Source organism: Ixodes scapularis, unplaced genomic scaffold (genome assembly GCF_016920785.2).
Source record: "Ixodes scapularis isolate PalLabHiFi unplaced genomic scaffold, ASM1692078v2 PGA_scaffold8__174_contigs__length_109621045, whole genome shotgun sequence".
In the NCBI taxonomy this organism is placed as follows: domain Eukaryota; kingdom Metazoa; phylum Arthropoda; class Arachnida; order Ixodida; family Ixodidae; genus Ixodes; species Ixodes scapularis.
The window spans coordinates 96712814-96735276 of record NW_024609883.1 but is presented as its reverse complement, the minus strand read 5'-3'; the positions used below and the strand labels follow the sequence as shown (position 1 = coordinate 96735276).

The 22463-nt window shown below is 45.1% G+C and overlaps 1 protein-coding gene across 1 annotated transcript; it reads right to left on the bottom strand.

Moving 5' to 3' along the window:
- Positions 1 to 997: 997 nt before the first annotated feature.
- Positions 998 to 21321, bottom strand: LOC8031567 (protein SEC13 homolog). Its single transcript, XM_002406129.5, has 8 exons — positions 21142 to 21321; positions 20977 to 21021; positions 20762 to 20877; positions 17112 to 17263; positions 15516 to 15649; positions 13043 to 13179; positions 7982 to 8246; positions 998 to 4314 (listed from the first exon to the last, which is right to left on the bottom strand). Exons 1-8 carry the CDS (start codon positions 21142 to 21144, stop codon positions 4216 to 4218), a joined length of 951 nt encoding a protein of 316 aa, XP_002406173.4. The 5' UTR covers positions 21145 to 21321; the 3' UTR covers positions 998 to 4215.
- Positions 21322 to 22463: the final 1142 nt, after the last annotated feature.

Below are 22463 nucleotides of genomic sequence, written 5' to 3'. Positions count from 1 at the left end.
ACATATAGCATTCAAGAGGGGGGTTAGGATATCAGAACCCCCCCCCCCCCCCCCCCCCCCCTGAATCCATCACTACCACACATGTGCTTGTTTTACCTTCTAAGAGGACTTCAATGACATTGAACAAAAGAGGTTTTTTTTGTTTTTTCTTGACTCCGGAGGGTTCGATGCATTCATACTCCCAATAAATAAATGCACCACCTTCGGGTACCCCTGTAGTAAATCCCAGCATGATACGTTGAGAAACCGATTTTTACAGACCACCCAAAGAAATTGTACACACGGTAGATCTATATTGAGTCAAGATACGCATTTCCAACACAAGCTTCGGCTTCGGTGGTTGCATGCCTTTTGTGCGCCGTAGCTTCTGAGGAAACGGCAGTCTAAAAATTCTGTAAAATATAGAGTGATAAGTTGAGTTCTCTAGAAAGTGCTGAACATTGTTTTCAACAGAATCTTGCCTTAGCATATCCTTTCCCTTACCCTCAACCACAAACTCATGGTCTTCATTTAGTTCATTCTTTCTTGTATCCCTATACCTTTAATGTTTTTATACCTTTAATGTTTAACAATTTTCTCCCTTTCTCTGTGAGGCAAGCTATTACTGAAACTTCCATATCCCGTCAACGTTGTTTACCGCGCAATAAAACTCTTTATTCAAAAACTTTGGTCTATTAGGTAGAAGCTACATATTGAAGGTGAAATCTTAAAAAGTGAAACGAGCTAGGTGCATCTGAGATAACTGCTTCTCCTGAATGCCTTGGCAGAATGCACGGAAGCTGTACAGCCATGAGCTAAATTATGTGTACAACCCTACAAGGGCAAGACATGACGGTGTCTGCCACAAAGACAGTGGTCTTAGCTTGCAGCAAAGAACAATGGTTCCAGACTTGCAAGATGTCCCGTATACGAAAATTCAAACAAAAATATTGGGTCTGCACAGTAATGGCATCAACCAAAGAACACATCATAATCGTAAGATTCAGAGGGCATCGAGAATAAAAGGAAAAAGTTTATTCATCCATTATAAAATATCCCTCAAACTATCAACCACTCTACACCATAGTCATTCAGAATAACAAATCCGATTCCCGTCAGTAAATATTTAAAAAAATATATAAATTCAAGCTTTTCTAGAGAAATAGGAAAAGCTAAACTCTTTAACCTGTAATAACCAAAAAAATAAATGTTTCCAAGTTTAAAAAGTGTTTTGACATGGTGTAGTGTTTTGACATGGCCTCAGCTAGCTCTCACATTATACAAAATAAAAAAAAAAACTCGACCAGCTTAAGAGTATAAAACAAACACATTCAATAGTATAAATTGTACTTATTAAGAAATTTATTTAAAATAATGGGACATTTCTTATTGCACGGAAATGCAGAGCACCATGTTGCATGACTTACAAAGCATGAACACATACTAGATTCAAAAAATTTGAATGGCACTTGGAACACTTTTAAAAACATGGTTACTTTGAAGTGACTCTTTGTTGGAGCTCAAAGATCCCACACAGTGACTATTTATTACAACATACAAAAAGCACACCATATAACCAGCAGGAGTCAATCCCTCAAATACCCTGAAAACTCTTTTCCATGAACCTAGAGCAATCTCCTGCCTCTTCACTTGTGCTCCTTTGGCAGCTCTAAGGAGAAATATTCCATACATGCTCCGGAAAAAAGGCCCGAAAAGTAAAGAAGAAACCACGTGACTACCTGCAGTGTGGCAATTCACCACATGTCGGCACATGAAATAAACAAAATGCACTCTAAATAAACGTAGGTCAGCTCTTTAAAAATATCATGGTCAGTTTCACGACTTGTGCCTAGATTGAGACAAGCCCCTGACTGGAATTCCCCTTTTCCTACTTATATGCATCAAACACATTGCTGCCGCCACCACCATTTGTGCATTTGTACGAGACACTTTTCCCACACTAATCTGGACACAAACTGAATGGAATTAAAAACCTCCGGACCGCTTTTAAACATAATATTTCTGCAACCCCTTTATCCTAGGCAAAGATAATGTTGAAAGCAAAATGTAGACGTCATGAGCAGTCCCATGCATAACGAAGAGAGACAGTCATGTGAATTTATTTTAAAGGGAAACATCAGCACTTCATTCCACTAGCATAAAGTTTTGTCACTTTATATGATACTACATCCTGTAGTATTTACAACAGCTGATATAGACCAAAAATAGCCCCTTGAGCATTTTTCAAAACCCTTCGCTTCGTAATGAGGGCAGCTTTGAATATTTACAAACTCTCGTATGGATGACAGTGAACCTGACCAAGTTACATTTCAGTCATGGGTGATTTTTAAGATCAAGGTGATAAGTTCCATAAAAATTCTATGATAGCTAATGAGCAGCCTTTATGAGACTAAGAAATAAAATTCATTTGTTCGATGACTTAGCTTTAAAAACTAGAAAGTGGCATGGACGTCAGCAATGAACCATCCAAGTAGCTTTCCACTACTTAAAGACGCTTTCATGTACACAACTGATTTTTCTACAAATTTTTATGACAGAAATATGACATCAGTTGTGTATATGCATCTGTCAACAGATCTGAGAGGTAGACATGCTAAATACAAAGAGTTCGGGAGCAAAGAGGCTGGTTCCCCCAGAGAAACTGCAAGCACAGAGCTGAGCTACCCCATATACCGGTTGTCCACTTTTGCTTTTCCGAAAGCTTCCAAAAGTGGCTCAATGTACACCCAGTGACTGACAGATTGTACAGAAAGTACTGTGGTATTTCAGAAGCCTCAGTGAGACATGAAAAAGTTACTGCATCTAAGTTTACAGCTTTCCACCGAGTGAACACAAGCAAGAATAAAAGGCACGGGCAATTCGATTTCGTCATCAATTTCTCATTTGCATGTCAAGCAAAAAACAGCAGGAGCGGACCAGAGTACATGCAGCATAATTGGCACTTGTCAGCCACAAGTATACTACAAAAATCTCCACTGAAATGGCCAACAAGAAGGAGGTATAGGCAATGACACCCAATAAAAATATAAAAATCCTTGGCAAGGCCTAGATTACGAGTTTGTGTAGAGCTTGGCATCAAAGGGACGTGATTGAACAAAATTCATGACTCTAAGGCAGAGTCAGAATGTCACGCCGTATCCACATTCACAGACTTTTCGAAGACTAGCACGACACAAGCGTACAGTGGTGTGTCAAAGTTTTTTTTTTTCTTCTTCATTGCACCTAGTTCTTCCCCTATTAATGCTGCATCTTAAGCCCCCTGCCCTTGGAAAACAGGTGTGATAATGAATATCCGTAAAATAAAATATGATTAGCATTTTGTCAAATACAACAGCCAGCCTCCACACATGTCTGCTACTAGAATACAAATTCAGGACGTGCAAATGCGCCTGTGATTGAACAGGTCAGGTTGGAAGTTAAGTGCTGGCCACAGTGGCACTCTTGATTGGACAAGACACCGTTTCGTGCAAAGTAAGTTTTGTACTGTATGCAGCAGTGCCTCTCTCTTTTTAAAGTTCTCAGTTGGCCCGACCTAGGGAGAGTTTATCCCTATCATATTGCACCCATACTGCAGTGCAACCCACACACAGCAATGGCCCTACAGAGAAAAAAAACTACCACTTCAACAATTAGCGATAGCAAAACCGTAAATAAATTCGTAAGACTTAGGTAACTGTCGGGGCAGCGGACATGTTTTCTTATCAGCAGATTATACCACACAATCACCACAATGTTCGTAGCAGATAAACCTGTTAGAAGAGGGTTTCACCGCACAAATTCAACATCGGGAGTTCAGACGATCCCCGATCCACCAGACAAGTCGACGTCCATAAAAGTGACAACAACAGACTCCGGTTCCAAGCCACAGCCAGCCAGTCTACTGAACTTAGTGCAGCCTTTCCACATGTGCTATGTAAACCACAAATCATAACAAGTAATAGTATCCATCCCTGCTTCGGGCTATAACATCACCGCCAGCGCTCTGTACTGTAAGCTCACGTTTCACGTAGAGGAGCGTTCTTCACACATTGTCCCGCGAGACTTCGTACACATCACTGCTACGAAATTGTTCGTGGTGTTTGTAGTCTCAGCATATCCAGCTGGCGTGGATGGCAGGGAATCTCATGACGTAGTGCAATGTTGTTGCAGGATGTCTGGTAGATTTTTCGACAAGGCCGATAATCTCAGGACACTGAGAGCTGTCCACGGTTGCGCTCACGTTGCGTCAGTTTCGGCAAAGTCGGTCGAGTCGTCTCGTGCGGTGTCACTGATGCAAGCCCATGAGCCGTCCTTAGTTTCTTTCCACAGGGTGACCTGCATAACGAAAGGCAAGGGCATTTTTAATGCGAAAGCATTAACTGCCTCATGAAGCGAGAGCCGTTTTACACCGCTTCAATCCCAATGGCTAGCACGCATCCACAGCCAACGGCACCTTTTACATCGCTGCAATCCCAATGGCTATACTCTGTTTCACCTTATATTGTACCGCAGAGAAGGCTAGAAGCGCGAGCTCATAGCATTTGGAGCTGCTTTTAACGCACGAGAGCTCGTGCCGCCGAGATGTGCCCTAGAGCAAGGAGCTCGCGCTTGTAGCCTTCTCTGCGGTACAACATAAGGTGAAACAGAGTATAGCACGCGCCGACCAGGCACCCATTCGAAGGACACGCAGCGCCATTGGGTGGCCGGTCGTTGAAACTGTTGCTGCACGTTAGTTTTAATGACCGGCCACCTCATGGTGCTGCGTGTCCGTCAGTGCCAATCAGCGCGCTAGCAGCGAAAGTCGAAAGCCTGTCTCATCTGTTTGTCTTCAATGTCCCTCTTTTTTTATCGTAAATTAGAAAGCAACACGTTCAATCATCTACAGCAGGGGTTCTCAAACTTTTTGGTCTCAGGGAACCCCAGGAAGCCCCAAAAACTACCACGAAACCCCCCCCCCCCCTCTATATTTGTCGACCGAGAGGCAACAGATGCACAATAGACCGATCTCACCAGCTAGTTTGAGTACGCCACTGCTGCCGCCATCCATCGTGGGAGCTGTAGCCTTTCTGCACGCGCAAGAACCCCGCTGGAGGCCTGCACGAGCAGAGCACGAGGCGGCATGAGCTGTCTCGTGAACTGGCGTCTGCCTCCAACGAACTACAGTTATGGTGGCGTCACGCATGCGTGGAACACTTGGTGAGATCGGTCTATTGTAGGCAATTTTGCTTGTGTTGCTTCCCATATATCCCCAACTTATCAATTGCGATGTCAGTACAAAGTGAGATGAAGGCGCTTTGTATGGTCCTGCCGCGCAGCCTGCGGCATGGGGGCGGGGGGGTTGCAATTTGGGTGTTCGCAGAACCCATGAGACCAGCTCGTGGAACCCCTGTGTTCCCCAGAACCCAGTTTGAGAACCCCTGATCTACAGCAAGATTGTGTACATGCTTTTGCATTCACAACTCATAAGAAGTGCTTAGGTGTACCTCAATCTTTTGTTTTTGTTTTTTTATTTCGAAATTTAAGACAACAGAAAACTGTCCCGGAGCCGAGGCAGAAGGCGACAACGAATGTCGTCATACTGGGCCCATGGCAATCTCTTGCTCCTTTAAAGCAGACGCAAAAGCGAACGATAGAGCAGACTTTGGCACCAAGTCAGCTGGAACAATGCTAAGTTTTAACTACGGACATGTTTGAAAAAGATGTGACTTTTCCTGAACAGAACGACATGGTACAGAACTCTGTCCTTTTCAGAACTTACTATTGAATACTTAGGATGCACTGTGGGCCTTTTTAATGGGTCCCACAAGGTATCGCTTTAAAACAAAGCCAAGATAAGAAGCAGGAATACATATATTGTGAAAAAAGAACACCTTTCACTTCACTGTTCATATTTGAACAAACAGGTGCATTAAAGGAGCACATACAAAAAGGAAATGCGATTATGTCGTCAGCATAAGCAACAATCGTGTCACTCGGGTACGTAGAACCTGTTAGAGCAACAAAAGGACGATGTCGAAAACCAAATCAGTAGACAACAGCGACGCTATGATGCCTGGAACGAATCTTTGCCTAATGTGTCAAACTACCTATCCCGCTCATACATGGTCCCGGAGTAGTGACGGATGACGTCACATGCACCGGTGCGTCGTGTTGCCAGATTCCGCTGTCCCGACGGTCGCCGCCGGAACTCCAGGCAAAACGTAAAAGCCAAAGTGAGCGTTGCCGTCATCGCGGCATCTCAATTCGATGCTGCAGAGGATTCCGGTGACTGTCAAGCTAAAAGTCAAATTTTGGGGGTTTTACGTGCCAAACCAACGACGGGCATCTGGCACACCCCAACGGAGGGGCGTGCCAGATGCAAGCTGGGGAGCGACCCACAGTTGAAAAGGCGTCTGCTGCAAATGCCACTGCCACTGCGACACCACCAGGATCCCAGCCCACGGCGGCGCGACGCTTTCACGACGTCATTGGGAGGGAATAGAGGGACCGCTTTTCAGGACGCGGTCAACGTTCCGGATGTTCTGTTCCGTTTTAGGACGTGACAGCGATCCAGGCACTGTAACATTGCAGTACGCATCGGCACATCAAAAAAGAGAGACACCCCCCCAAAAATATTTTTAAATTTTTTGCCAGGCGGTTCAATATGGTGTCAGGCGATTACCAAAATAACTTTTTGTTATACTAAAGGCAAAAAACTCAACTGCTCGAAACCGAAAAGCGAGCACTGAAGCTCATGGTCATGCCACGCGGACGACGTGGACCGAGGAGGAGGGAGAAACGTAGGGGGAAGAGATGCCGGAAATCATGTGGCTAGACCTGACCGTGTTTTTTTTGTCCTCCGCCTCTCCGGCGTGTGCCTGCTTCACATGCCTCTCCGACATGTGAAGCAGACGACAGTGACGACAGGGTTGTGTGCGCCGTTTGTCGAGCAATTGTTTCGCACTTGTGTCCCTTCCGCTCGATGTTCTGCGTTTGAGAATCGATTGGCCGGTACAACGAATGACAGTTCCGAAGCAGCGGCCCCACGTTCGTCGTGCGCCACCATCGTGTCGTCCAGCCCACGGTATGTCGCCGTCATGAGAATGACTTGTGCATGCATTTCCTGTGATCGGTGCAACATTTTTTTGTTTTTTTTTGTTTGACGTATGCATTTGATTGGAGGCCAAAAAAATAGGGTTCATATTCTTTTCTATTTTTAATATTGAAAGTGTGCCTCAGATGACCCGCGACTTTGAATATATTATGTACACATAGTTGGAACGCCACGTGACCGTGGAAAGGAGGGTGAGCGCGACTGAAACCGGCCAATTCTCGACCAGCTAGCTGTTTTGGGGCGGAAAGAAAACGAATTTCGAGCCGCAAATTGTGCTCCGGGTAGTTGGGCTCATACAGGTAATGTCCAAATAAAATTCACAACATCTCCAAGTGGTGAATGATGTTCATTGGGGCAAAGCTCTGGTGGTGCTGATGATACTGATTTTATTGTTTATAGGTAGCGCTGATGGTGCTGATTTTTTTTTATTGCTCATAGGCAGTGCTGAGTTCCGGGTTGCGTTTCGACTTCATTATTACTGCTTTATAGTCAGGGAAATGCAGAGCCAGTGGTTCTTCTAGCAGATCAGCTTGGATCAGCTAGAAGCCATGGGAACGCATCTCCACCGCTTAAGTCAACGGATCATGTCAGAAAGAGAATGTGTGGTATTTGAGCACTTGACCGCGGCGCCCTCTCGTCAGTAAACGTTGAGCCAATGCATGCAAAGTTAAACGCAATTATATACGCATTTGGCTGCAGCGCCCTCTCCTGTATAGACGTTGAGCGGCTACATTCATCCATGAGAGACAGATGGGATGGTAATCAATGTGAGCATGGACGCTGGACGGATGGACAAGGCTAGACCCTAAGGAGCTTCGCCCCTAAAACCTCGGCCAGCACAAATATCCCGTCAGCGTCCCTTTAGGCAGACCGAAGAAAGAGGGCAAGAGAAGCGAGCAAACGACGTACGTTGTTGTCGCCCCCGGACACGGCCAGCATGCTCCCAGTGACAGACCAGCTGACGAGCCAGATGACATCATCGAAGGCCCCGAGCAGGGTGTGGCTCCAAACGTTGGAACCCGAGGGGCAGGTCCACAGGATGACTCGGCAGTCCTGGGAGCAGCTGGCAATGGTGCTGCGACCCCGACCCACCGTGGGGGCCCAGGCCACGTCCCGCACCCAGTCGCTGTGGGCCTCCAGCTTGTGCTCCTCCACCCAGTCCTCCTCCGCCTCCCTGGGAACGCCGTCGCGGCGCTTGAAGGGACAACTACCAAAGGACGCTTTGACGCAGAATGTGCTTTGTGGATCCTCTTCTATGAGAAGAGCATCATGAACGAGCACCAGGAACAAGCAACAGGAATGAGCGTTATGAACGACCAGCATCATTAGCAAGCGACACACTGGGAGCGTTACATGACGTTAATGTTATACGAGGTGTGGTAGAAAAGTAGTGAGAATGGCAACACTATGCATAAACCGAGAATGCTGCTGCTTTCCCCTTCACGTGGCAGTCGGGTTAACCCCTGCCCTATACTCTCCATAAATTTGAACTTGCTGCAGTTACAACGCAATTGTTGAGAGCGTCTTGAGTACAGTTCCGTTTGTGAGGTGCATACGAATATGAACCAGCAACTTTTTGAGCAACGTTGTGCCATCAAGTTAAAAATCAAATCGACGCTTGTTTCTTTTTTCAACAGTGGGGGGGGATCGCCAAGAAAATATTTCTCTCTCCATGACAAACATTCAATCAAACATTTTTTTATCGGAAAGTCCTCAAAAGGCTCAGGAAGATCTGGCATGAGTGCGACCAGGCATTGCATGCACTTGCTGCACCATGACGACGCCCCATTTCATGCTACAAACTCTATCCATGAATTTCTGCCAGAAAAAGGCACTTGTGTGGCTCCCCAGCCCCTCTATTCGCCAGATCTCAGTCCTTGTGACTTCTTTTTTATTCCGTCGGCTCAAATCCACTTGAAAGGGCGCCATTTTGGTACTTTGGATAAATCCAGAAGAGAGTAACCAACAAGCAGAAAAGCATTTCAGCAGAAGCCTTCCAGCTCTGCTACAAACAATGGAAACAGCCCCCCTGTCAATGTGTAGCTGCACAAGGGAACTACTCTAAAAGAGGATACTAACCTTGATTTGTAGGAAGAATAAAATTTACGGTTAAAACAAAATCAGTCTCCTTACTTCTTTGCCACACCTCGCATATATGAAGCTTACGAAGGCCCACATAAAATCGACGCATAAAAAGACGCCCCAGCGGGGCTCGAACCCGGGTCGGTGCAGTGGCAGTCAGGTACTTTAGCCACCAAGTTGCATAATGCAGCTATTCTGGGAGGATACGGCTACCGGCAAAACGTGCCGGCGAGAGCAGTGCAACGCCGTATCATTGTTTATGTCGTGCATAGCACAAGAGCCATATGAGGTAGCGCCTGTGCAGCACACTCATTTGCCTGGTCTCACCCTGGCTAACATTTGTGGTGTGCAATGAAAAAAAAACACAGTAAAAGCTCGTTAATTTGAATTGTGCGGTTAGGCTAAAAAAATATGACTAAAACAAGCTACCAACTGATGGAAAAAAAAAAAAGAAATAAGGCCGCTTCTGCACAGGAAATGCTCGAAACGGCAATACCAGCATGTGCATGGTGCTGAGGAGCGTCACGTTATAAGTCTGGTTCCTTCTGACCGCGCGACAAATCACTTGTTCCAGCATGCGACGTCTGTAGAAGGACTTGATGTTCTTGATCACACGCTGGTCCATGTTCTGGAGTGCCGGAGTCATGTTTGGTGGAGGAAGCACTAGTGTAATCGCCTTCAGCTCCATGTCGACCTTGTGCGCTGAGCAGTTGTCTACGATGAGCAGTTGTCTACGATGAGCAGGACCTGTCGGTTGCTCAATTAGAACTTTCTGCCCAACTTCCTAAGCCACTTCTTGAACAACTCGCCAGTCACCCACGCCTTTCTGTTGGCAGTGCGTGAATTTTCTTGAAACACCGAGGCTTCATTGACTTTCCTATTACGAGCAGGGAAAGCTTCTCCGTTCCAGTCATGTTTGCCGCGACAAAGACGGTGACACGCTCTTTACTTCACTTCCTGCCTGTGCAGTTCTCTCCTTCGTACGCGATCGTTTTCTCCGGCAAGAGCTTGAAAAATAGAGCGGTCTCAGCCACGTTAAAAATGGCACGCGGTGTGTAGCTATACAGGTATCCCTGCAGGGCTCCATTTCGCCACATCATGCAAATTTTCATGCTCATGTATTTACCTTCACCTGACACAGTACGGAAAACGAGGTCGTGCCTCTGACGGAGGCGATGAAACCATCCCTCAGGCGCGACGAAGTCGTGGTGTTGCAAATGTAGTGCGAACTCGGCTGCCTTCGCCATGATGATGGGGCCTCCACTGATGGGGCCTCCACGAGCAAGATCTTGGCTTCTCGTGTCTTTAACACACGTAATGAGCACGTTCGCCAAATCCGGGTGTTTGGCAGAGCAAAGTCTTTTCCTGCCATGGGCAAAAACTTCAGCTACATCGGCATCCTCTATTGTTTTCCTGTTGCAGATGTATGCAGATGACGTGCTCCTCGGGTTTTCATGCTTCTTGGCAACCTCGACCTTGCTCGCTTTACCTGCGTCTACTTCATGCAAAATCTCCACTTTCTCTCTGAGCAGTTTGGCGCAACACTTTCTGCGGGCCAGCGTACCAGATGACGACACTATAATCTCAATGAGCGTAGCCCGGTCCAACGGCTAACATCACCAGCCAAGTCACAAGCGCAAATGAAACGATCAGCGATCGCACAACGGTGGCAACAGCTCAACACAGCACGGAAGCAGAACTGGTAAAGCGAAGAAGGAGGCTTCCAAAAGCGCTAAAGGAACCCTCTTGAACTCCCAGCGACGTTGCTCCAAATATCCGTGTGCGCATTCCTATTGGCCCACAAGTGGATTCCGGCGACGCTCTCGTGTTTCCGGCAACGCACCTGCCGCATTTAGTAATGCGGCTCCCACCGCGCCACCTATCGCTTGGCCGGGAAAGCTCCACGCACGACGGTGCGTGGTTTGAATTATCGGTGCCAGAAATTATTTGAGCATGAATTAACAGGTTGTTTTACACATGTACCCTATGCAGCGTGATCGGACCATGGCGATTGGTTCGAATTATCCAAAAGATTGAATGAATGTGTTGCGAATTAACGAGCATTCACTGTATTACAAACCACACATGGGGTGTGGTGTCTGCGGGGAACATTTTGTGCATCCTGGTTTCTGCCGGCACGATCGAGCTTACGTTATGAATATTTTAGGCGCCCACATAAAATATGGATTTATTCATTTATTCGAGGTGTACTTCAGCGGCCAAAGGCATTATGGAAACATAACCGAAAGCAATAAACACACATAAAATTCAGTTTAAGCATGAAATAGAACATGCGCTGGGAAAAATAAAAGGATTGTTATACAATGCTGCAAGAAAACAACACATTCAATATTCCCAATCAACCACGCGCAACAAGCCTTCAATAATTGTAGAGAAAACCAAAGAGTTCAACTGAATCGTGTGATTCAGGTAAGCAGTTTCATTCACGAGTAGTAAGAGGGAAAAAGGGTATTTAAAAAATGTTTGTCTCGTAACAATATTCTTTAAATTTTTTTTTGGTGATCTACCTTTTCGCGAGGTGAAATGAGAGAACTGAAGAAACCTTTCACTGTTTATGCCCGTTTTGTTATTGTAAATATTATGAAAGAGCTTCATGCGTAAACCGAACCTATGATGTTGCAAAGGTGTCCATCCAAGCGAGTCCTCTAGGGTAGTCAAGCTTACGGAAAAATTGTGTATGTCATAGGATGGTCATTCCCCCGAGAAAAAATTGTTATTAATGCAAAATCTGTGGCAACAGCCATTGACAGAACACCAAACTGCTTGCTCGGGTCATGAGTTGAAAAGGTTAAAGGGCCACTGACACATCAAAATCGTAATTTATTTTATTATCCGAAACGATTGAAAATGATGCCGGGACATTACCCTCAAAATTCGAAACTTGGGAATTCAGTATTTGTGAATTAAAAAAACAATTTCCAAATGCCGAATTTGAAGTTCCCGCGCGATCCGCGCCAGTGCAGTGAGTCAAATTTTGCGGTCTCCTGCGACTCGACTTTCTTTCGGACCTCCGCACCACGCTGTGAAGCAAAGCGCCGTTGCTACCACAATCCGAAGAGAGGAGGAGGTGAGCAGGAGGGATAGAAGGGAGCCAAGGCGGGGAAAAACCGGTTTCTTCCCCGACTCTGCGATAAGCCTCTGCTCGAGCGCCGCCAAGTTTTCCGAGGGAGAACACAAATTCAGGAAGCGACATCACACCGAAATCTGATTTATGGTATTTCAAAAAGAAAGACCAAAGTGCGTTCGTCATTGCGTTAAAAAACATGTTTTACGATTGTCGTTATTAAATGTTATAGAAATGTCACCTACAAAGCTTCAAAATTTCCTGATTTTTGACGTCACCGATCAAAAGAAGCAAGGAGGTGAGCGCGGGAAATATTAACGCCAAAAATAAAAAGGTGCGCGCAGGCGCAAAAAATTTTTTTTTCGCGATGCGTTTTTTTTTTGCGTGTCTATGACTACAACTTGCATCATTTTAGACAATAAAAAAAGAATACGACCTTTGGCGTGTCAGTGCCCCTTTAACGGCACTCAATTTTCTCCGGCGTTTCTGGTAACAGTGTGTGTGTGGAGCTAAAAACAAACGCACCTTGCACGATTTATAAACATCAGCAATTAAGTCCAAGCAGAATTTAGTGAAATACACATGAAAATCGGGTAGTGGCAGACGACAAATCATATAACTCCAGTGTATGACAAGTCATCTAACTCTGACATGAACTTCTTGACTACTTTTGAAAAGTTCAAAAACGGTGGATTGATTGCCTTTCGCTTTGTATACTAAAAAAAGCCGCCAGCTGTTTTTGGGTTTGGGCACATTCATAAGACATGGGCTGACCGAGTGATCAACTGAGAATGCTTGCTCACAGGTATCTCCAGATCTTGACCAGGTTGTCACAGCCTCCGGTCGCAAACTGCTTAGTCATGCCCTGAAAGGAGCTGCCTGATTCTCCCCCTTCCGCCGAGACTATGGCCGGAGCCCAGCTCACAGCATTGCAACCAATCTGCCAGCAGGGAGAGTCAAAAGGGCATCATTACCAATCAGACGACCACCTCGCTGCCAATTCGCAACCAGCACCAAAGTTCTCCGAGGCGGATCAGATCAGCATAATTCATGTAAAGTGGAACGAATTACATATGCAACTCATCTATTCATCCACAATCATTCGTACCAGAATATACAGCCATCACACACAGCGTACAAAGTCCATCTAACAATATTTTATCAACTCGTGTGCACAGACGACAACATTTAGCTTTTTCTCCCGCCTACTTCATCTGTATTTTGCTTTCACTATGCCCCCTTTCCTGCTTCTTTTGCTTCAGCCCATTTGTGTTTTTGTTATGCTCACATTCTTCTCGTTATTCAAAAACTTTTCTGCATTTCTTACATATTTGCGCCCCTGCCCTATGTAATGACCTCCTTTGGAACACCTATAGGGGTATTCTGAATCAAGCGATAAATATATTGGCATCTCGTCCATAAAGTTACTATCATTTACACAGGAAAAACAATACTCAAAGTTTGATGGCTTCTCTCCATGCATTCGTTATAAACAAAGCTCCCACCACATTCATAGCATACACAAGGACAGCCTTTACCTATGCCTTTTCTGTAGGAAATTCCGAGCATCATCAGATCGAGAACGTGAGCCTTGTCCCCATTTTTCATGTGGAAAACAGCAATGCCATAAGCAATGTTTTGCTGAAGAAAGGTAATTCGAGAAAGGTCGACATTTGACAGAAAAAAGAAAGTGCATCGTCATGCACTGTAACTAACATGACAAGTTTTCACTATATGTACGATACATCCCAAAAAGTGGCCAGCCCCCGAGCCGGTTTAATCAAAATAACACAAAAATGAAAAACCTTGAGTTGGAGCTGTTCTTGAATAAGAAAAACTCAAGCTTCAAGGGAAGAAATCATAACGGGGCGATGCAACGATTTTTGTACTTTGCGTAAATACCACTTAGAACGAATCCCCGATGTTTATAACCCATGAAAACTAGATTTTCTTCTGATGCAATGAGAGTTGCAAAAAAATTAAAGAAAATGAGCAGAGTTTGTTTCATCAGCTCGCAGCCAGAACAAGCGGTCACGTGATCTGAAGCCAATAACACACCGCCAATGTTTATCGCAGCCGCATGCTGGGGTCGGCAAAGCACAGGACACGCGCCGAATTCCAGACATGTTGGGGTTCAGCCATTGCCGTCATTGCAGTGTTTGGATAGAAGCCACTACCTGAATGCTTGTCGAGCAATCAATCATCATCAGCCCGAATCGAGAGCTCCTGCAACGCTCGGGTCTGATCTACTATGGGGTGCATTATGATATAGTCGCTGCGGGCTACGCCAACACTGCGACCTCCAAACTACATCATCGAGTTTCGGAATGGAGAGAATAAAAGAAAATGGTCACTTTTTTTATTAAAATTACACCGCAACAAAGAGGTTTCTTGGTCAATAGCATTGCGTGCGAGTATACTTGGGTCTTACCAGTAAGCCCGTGTAAAGCGAACAACATTCCAACTGAACACTGTTGCATGGCCGTGTACTTGGGTCCTTTTAGTAAGCGAAAAACATTTCCACTGAATATTATTGGATTCATCCATTTGATCTACAGATTTGTGTTCTGTTGACAGGGAACACAGCCTGCACTGAACTGTATGCGAGGTTGATTCTTCAAGAACTACACTCTTTATCTCGTTCGCTTATCAGTGGTTGGGAACATTTTCCAAGCAGTCCGGTCATGCACAAGCACTTTTACGGCTGGGGAATTCTACACTTACATCTTCTTCACGGTGAGCCCCGATAAATGCAGATTTTCTTGTCCGACACCAAATATATTGACACAGAAAAACACTCAACACATGGTGGATACGTACACCCAACACCATATCTCTCGCCAAATAAGACTGGTATACAGAAACTAACACCACCAAATTTTGAGAGATGCTCACTGTTGCTATCAATCGTTGTAATGAGACTCGAAATTGTAATAACGACTGTAGCTATGTTATCTCAATTGTATGCCTGTACGTGCTTTGTTCTTCTTGTTATGTTTTTAATGCTTATTTTAATTGTATTTATTCCCTTCCTTTTGTACAATACTCAGAAAAGGGTCCATAATACTAGGAAAGCGGTCCTTGGGATACATAAATAAATGAATAAATGAGTAAAAAGTAAACTCCGGAAAAATACCCCCGAATGTGAAGAAAAATAAACCCTCAAAAGACGGAACCCTAGCTAAAGCGTCCAATCGGTCAGTGAACATTGCACAAGCGTTACGGAGATGCAAGTTGCGCAAATCTGCGAGGGGACAAGGAAAGTCCGACACGGACCGTGTGTGCATTGCTGATCTTCTTGGCCTCCCAGACGCCGTCGCCACCCATGGACAGCACGGACACAGCCCCGTCCGAGCTCCCACACGCCAGCACGAGGCCAAACTCGTGGGGCGCCCAGCAGATGGAGTTCACTGTGGCCAAGGAACGGGTAATGGGGGGGGGAGACTTTACTACGCAGCCTAAAACGCCGAGTTCCAATTGGCTCCGACTGAAGGATAGTGGGTAGACCTCAAGGCAGCTTGCTTTGAGGTCTACCCACTATCCTTCAGTCAGAGCCAATCAGAGCTTGGTGCTCTGACGTCAACGCAACCCCTCGCAAAAGAAGCTGACAAACTTGCACTTCGCAACGCAAAAGAAGCAGACAAACTTGCACAGCAAAAAAGGGTATCATATTTTTTGTTCATTTCTAGTATTGAGTGTGTGCCTTCGATGACCCCTGACTTTGATTATATTTGGTGGCCGTGTCTAAACGATACAAAACGGCACAGGACCTTAGAGAAGAGAGTGAGCGCAACTCAAACCGGCCAATTCTCGCTCGGCGGTTTTTGCGCAGAAAGAAAACGAATTTCGAGCAGCAAATCGTGTTCTGGGTAGTGGCTCTCAAATGTCATGAACAAATAAAAAGCTTGGCGAGCATAAATACCCTGTCAGTGTCCCTTTAAAACTTCTTGCAATCTCTTACGACGAAAAAGCACGCTGGCTCTGTCTTGTTGGGTGGGAACAGCATTAAATGATGTAGGACCAGGACGAGGAAACACACAGACAGGTCGCCGGCTTTGGGTTGCTTTTTTTCGTTCTCTTCCCTTCCCACGTTTATTTCTGTTTTTGCACAGCAATAAACTTTTAAGTCGGTGCCCTGTCTGTGTGTTTCCTCATCCCGGTCTTATTCTTTCAGCGCTGTTCCCACCAAACAAGAAACCACCAACTAGCCCTACTACATGACTTGTGGCTCCATCTATCGAGCAGCCATGGAACCCTCATGATTTCCATGCGTTTCACACTTTTTCGTGTATCCTCCTCGGGGGGGGGGGGGGGGGGGGGGGGGGGGGTCGAAAAACATTTGCCAATAAACTACCATTTCTCATATATAGTATGTTCATTTGAGCCCGTAAATAACCGCAAAACTTTTGCTCTGGTGAAATGCAGTTCCAGGGCCACTTCAGAGAGCGCAAGCATGCCATTGTGCACTCTTGTCGTCAGAGATTGCAAGAACTCGGTCGTAAGGAAACGCAAGTGTGTGGACGAGCCTTTGCGTGCGATTGTAATTGTTGAAGCTTACATTTTCCCAACATACTTTCTCTTTTTCATCTCTTCACTGCTCGGTGATATGGACAGCCGTGGGATCCTCATCAAGCGACAAAAGCTGACTGAAAGTCTAAAGAAATCAATAAAGAAAGATAATAATAAAGTAACGTCTCACTAATATGGACCCTGTAAATATGATTACCCCGCTATATAGACGGCATTTTCGAGGACAACACTGAGTAAATACGGGTATCTTTGTTTCTTTCTTACGGACTGCGTCATGGACGCTTTCTCGGGGGAAGGGAGATGTCTATGTTAACGAGACATCACTGCTTGGCGCATACTGACCCGAGGAGTCGTGGTCGGCGTACTCGTAGAACTTGTCCCACCTGCCGTCGGTCTCCGCCCAGACTACCACCTTGCGGTCGTAGGAGCACGACGCCAGCACACTCCCAAACATGGGGTGCGCCCAGGCCACCTGCCAGACCGGGCCCTCGTGCCTGCGAAAAAAGGACTCTCGTCGTCGGCTCGTTCATTTATCTCCACCGGTTCATTCGCAGTCGGCGACAGGGTAAGAAGCAGGTAAATGCTCCGCCCCCAGCTCCATGCCTCAGGCCCTGCTTTGGCCGCACGTGCGACGCCGTGCCGTCACAGATTGTCAGCTCGCACTGCAGGCAGAGTGTCAGCTCGGTTCCTAGCCTGTCATTCACAACGTAAGCCGCTGTTCATACATTGTACAGAAGACAGTGCAGATGAGGCGTGTTTCTACCCTTGTACGACGGTCCTACAATAACAGCCCGCAGAGATGTATGAAACATACATATTTATGAAGCAGATGCACTCCGAACATGACCGACGTGCATCTGTAAATAATTTTGTCATGTTGTCTGCGGTGAACATTATGTCTCTTGTATGATGTCTGGACGGTGTGTCTGCGGCTTTAACTTCTTGACCAGTTTTACTTTTCGGGAGTTTCCGATCCTCAAATGCATAGTTGTTGTCTTCGAAATGAAATTTGTTGCCTTCAAAATCAAATTTCTAGCCACAAACGAAATGAGTGTAAAAAAAAGAATTCAGTGCTGTTATTTGTTGGCAGTGTTGCAAACTAAGCCACAAGAGAGCCCGGTTCGTCCAAAACAGCTGAGAGCGTGAACTGGGGAAAGCAGTGGAGCTACGCTTGTCCCGAACGGTCTGGAAACGGCTACACGTTGACGAGCTGGGCCGAAATGGTCGAGGCGTTGAAGGCCACCTCCTCGGCATAGGAAGAATCGACGGATGGAGAAAGACTGCGTGTTTCTTTGGTCTTACGGTTTCCATCGTGGACGCATGTTCAAACTGGAACTGCACTTGCATTCGTCTCAACCTCCCGCTTCCAATCGTGCTATACCGATGTGTTATACCTAAATGCTACACCGTTGTGCTCTACCATTCAAGCCTGCACATAGTGAGGGCACACAAGTGTATATAGTTTGCAACATCGAACAAAGAGGATACTCTTCATATTTAGCAAGAACCATTTCGTGGGATAATAAAAAGAAAAGACAGTATTTGACCTTGCCACTCACCCCGCTCTGAACTGTACAATGTAGAAAAAAGTTAGACATTTTCATGATCCTTCATAGTTCTATTATCTCAAATCTTTGTGTTAAAGATCCTGTAAGCACGCTTAAAAATCCTGCACGGAACAAACGACAGTAAAAGAGTATTATTAAAATGTCTTTTTCATACAAAGTTCATAAATAGGCCTTATCAAATCAGCCACCCACAATCGGGCAACTCGAAGGAAGAACTGTTCTATCTATGCTGATTTAAGTACAACATGCTGATAACGTATCAGCCCTTCAAAAGCAATCGGCATATATCTGGCCTATCTCCTCGGGAACAAGCGAGAGTGTTTGGTCAGCGACATGTCTGATAACACAAACATGCAGGCTTCAGATTCTCTTAGCTTAATTCTGACCTACATATGCAAAAGTCTATGAAAACGAGAACAAGCCAATTGTATATGCAAATTTCTTTGGTGTAGTGAGCTGACAATAATTAGAGCCCGCAATCAGTTTCTAGAGTTTCTAGACTACAGTCCGTTGCAACTCAAGAAGGTAGGGCAAGGGAAAGGAAGGCCGGGGAAGGAGGAAGCAGACGGAATGCTGGAGAAAAGGGGATGTTTCCCCAGTTCCGTCCGGACTAAGGACGGTCAGTTTTAGTCCAGATACAACTGTAATCGGCTATAACGATTAAAGTTTCGGGTTATTGTTGTTATAAGTGAAGTACACTGTGGTATGATTCTGGTATGGTCTAGGGAGACAAGTGATGCGAACATTAATCGACAAGGAACCAAGCCAAACAGTTATTCTCAACCTCATTTTGGTTTGGACATTGAAACGTTCCCACTCTGGTTGCCCTCCATAAAATGAAGGCTCTTTTTTTTGTGATACAGAGATTTCGGGAGGAGGGAATCCTCTTACCAGAATTCAATTTCTTAGCAAAAAATATTTATTGGTACTTTCAGTTGAACCTTGCATGCAGAACTGCTCAGCTACCTTTGGGTCAAAGTCAGTGATCATGTCACTGAAATTCCAGAGCTAAAAATTCAATAAAATTGGCACCAAATTCAGGATGTAACGTAACCTTAGTTTATTCTCCCCCCAAAAAAACAACAATGAAAATAACTTATTATAATTCAGCAACATCAATATTTATGTGCTTGGCGCCTTTTGTGAGAGCCGTTTATGTATAAATCAATAGGTTTATTTCAGTGACAAATTCGCGATATGAAATATAAGGTCACTGAAGTCACTAGGCTTGACCTAAAACGGGCCAAAAAAATCGTCGCCTGCAAGTAGCAATCTGAACTTTTCGTCGAAAGTGTATTTCACAGGTCGGTTTTTTCTTGCAAAATTAAGAGGCGTAGCTCCCTTTCTGTAAAACAATAGGAAACTAAGCTAAGAAACTTGCCAGGGTCAATGGTGGGAGGCAACGCAGACAACCAAGTCGAGTGGCGCGGCACGTTTGGCGCTCGTGTTCATAGATGGCGCTATCTCCTTATTGAGACTGCTCGCAACCACCATGGTTTATTAAAATGAACATAATATTTTTTTAATGCACCTTTGGTGAAAAAATAAATGCGGACAATAAAATGAAGACTTAAGAGTAAAAAAAAAGTGTTTGGATAACAACGGCACTTTTTGGTGCCAACAGATTTTGCCTGTGTGTTGTCTACTTTCTCCCGCTGGTCGGCTACACCTTCCGACGCTGCTCTCGACGCCATCTATCAAAACGTGCACCAAACGAAACTCAACTCGGTCCTGCGTCGCCGTTTGCCATTGACCCTGGCAAGTTTTTTGGACCTAATTTTTACAGAAATGGAGCTACGCTTTGTAATTTTACAAGAAAAAACCAACCTGAAACACACCCTTGACGAAAAGTTTAGATTACTTCGTTCAGGCGCCGATTTTTACGGTTCATTTTAGATCAAGCCTGGTAACTTCAGCCACCCTATATAATGTGTCGCCTAGACTCATTACCAAACTCCTAGATCTTAGTAATTTAGTAGAAAGTATTGAACAAGAGATATCTTGTATATGAAATGCACCAAAAATAGAACATTATCAACTCACACTCTGTTAGTTTAAGAAACAAAACAAACAATGCAGTACAAATATAAGTTATATTTTTGTTTCTTCTATTTTTGATGTATTCCATATACAAGACATCTCTTGTATATTTCTATTATTTATATAATTGCCCTTAGCAGTACACTAGTTGTCTGTTCCAAAAATGATTTGAGCTTTGCGTTTGTTGTCCTGTCGTCCCAAGTAAAGTCACCATGTTTAATTCACCAGCTTGCTTACACCCCAAATTTTTGTTGTATGAGAGCTCGATCTGCAAGCGAGCTATGCTTTCTGTATCGATCGTGTAGCTGAAACGAACCAATTGTGAAACGGTTCTCTTGAGCACGTAGACGCTTTCGTAGTCGTGTATCGTTGACTCCAGCTTACCCCGACAGCACGGACAGTAGTTTATGCGTCCCGTTCTTGATGTCGAAGACTTTGACGGACTTGTCCGACGAACACGTCGCCAACCGGGTACCGTAGTAGTCGGTCTGAGCGTCGTGCTACGGAAAAGAGAGGCACGTCACACAAGTTCCCTTCTGAGAGAATCCATTTGCACAATGACTTTGCCGTAGAATCGCTCGCAAATAAGCGGAACTAACCACCATGTCACTGTGAGCCGTGTCCACCGTATGGATTAACGAAGCCTGCAAAGGCAAACGCGTGCAAAGTGAATAAATGCAGACGACGCAAAACGCAGACGACGAAAAAAACAGGCGTTGTTTTACGATCGCCAAGCCGTTCATGGCACCAGTGTACTCACTTACCATATTGACAGTGTCGGTCTGTTGCGAAGAGTGCTTCCGGGAGATTTCCGTGATTTATCTGTCAACTGGATGACCCAGGACGTCGTGTTTTGCGGCAGCACGTTGCTAAACGGCGTGCGTGGCACATTTCTACAGTTGACAAACGACGATGCAGCTGATGCGGCTTCCGAGGCGACACTCGTGGTGGTGCCATGCAGCGACGATATCAGGAAATTCCGCGTGGCTACTTGGGCTACTTTGAACATGCTTTGGAGCATTTGCCGTGTTTCTGTCTACTTATTTCCTAAATAAAATATTTTTTCTTGCGTATAAAATTAATAGATTGATCATATGTATCAGTTTCGGTATCAGTTTCACTTTCACTCAAAGGCAACAGTAAGAAACGCGAGACGTACTCCTAGCGTCGTCTTTTTCTTGGACTTCAATGTTTCCTCATTATCCCGCACCACAGTCTCAGGTATTTCATTACCATGAGTGAAACAATGTTTGAGTGGTGCCTATTTTAGGGATATCAGTGTCTCTGAGACTAACTCCTCGCTGTACAAACTTTCCCCCATAAAATTAAACTTGGAAGTAAAAAAGAAGTTTAGAATTAAATTCCGCGTCATAATTCCACGAGAGGTTTACACTCATAGCTAATGAGCGCTACGGTTTTTGTTTGTGTCGCTTCCTCTTCGCCCCTTTCTACCCTGTCCACGCTGTCCACCGTTGCCTGTTTCCTTGAGGAGGAAACAGGCAACGGTGGACAGGTCGGACAGGTAGAAGGGAGGGGAAGAGGAAGCGGCGGGAAAGTGGAAAACGCGAACTGGTCGTCGGTCTCTAAGGGCGACAAACTGTAGTTCTCATTGTGATATGGACTTCTTGTTGCATTTATTAGATATGATGAAGGGGTGCGAAGCCTTTTAACGGGTTTCCTACAAATTGATTTCAGACTGTGGTGCTTTTATTTTTTTTTATTTTATTTTTGTGAATAGCGCGAATGTTGAAAAATAGTCGGGGGAAAAATGAGCTCCTCTTCACGCCTACGCTCGTTCGGGGGTTTCGACCGTTGCGACCACTGATCTCAATGGTTGCGACTGACTCAGCTATCAAGACTCCAGTGTTTAGCCTTCTACGTTGGTGTGAAAAAAAAATAATAATAACAGTAAATTCTAGGGTTTTGTGCTTACAAAAGTTTGCATTGAACATAATCCTAAGCAAGTATATCACCGCACAAACCAAACCAATCCTGCATACTTCTTGGTTTCTCACTACGAGGGCCAGATGGCGTGACCATCCTTCTGATTCGAGTTGGTTTGAGGTTTAGCGAACACATTTCGTCG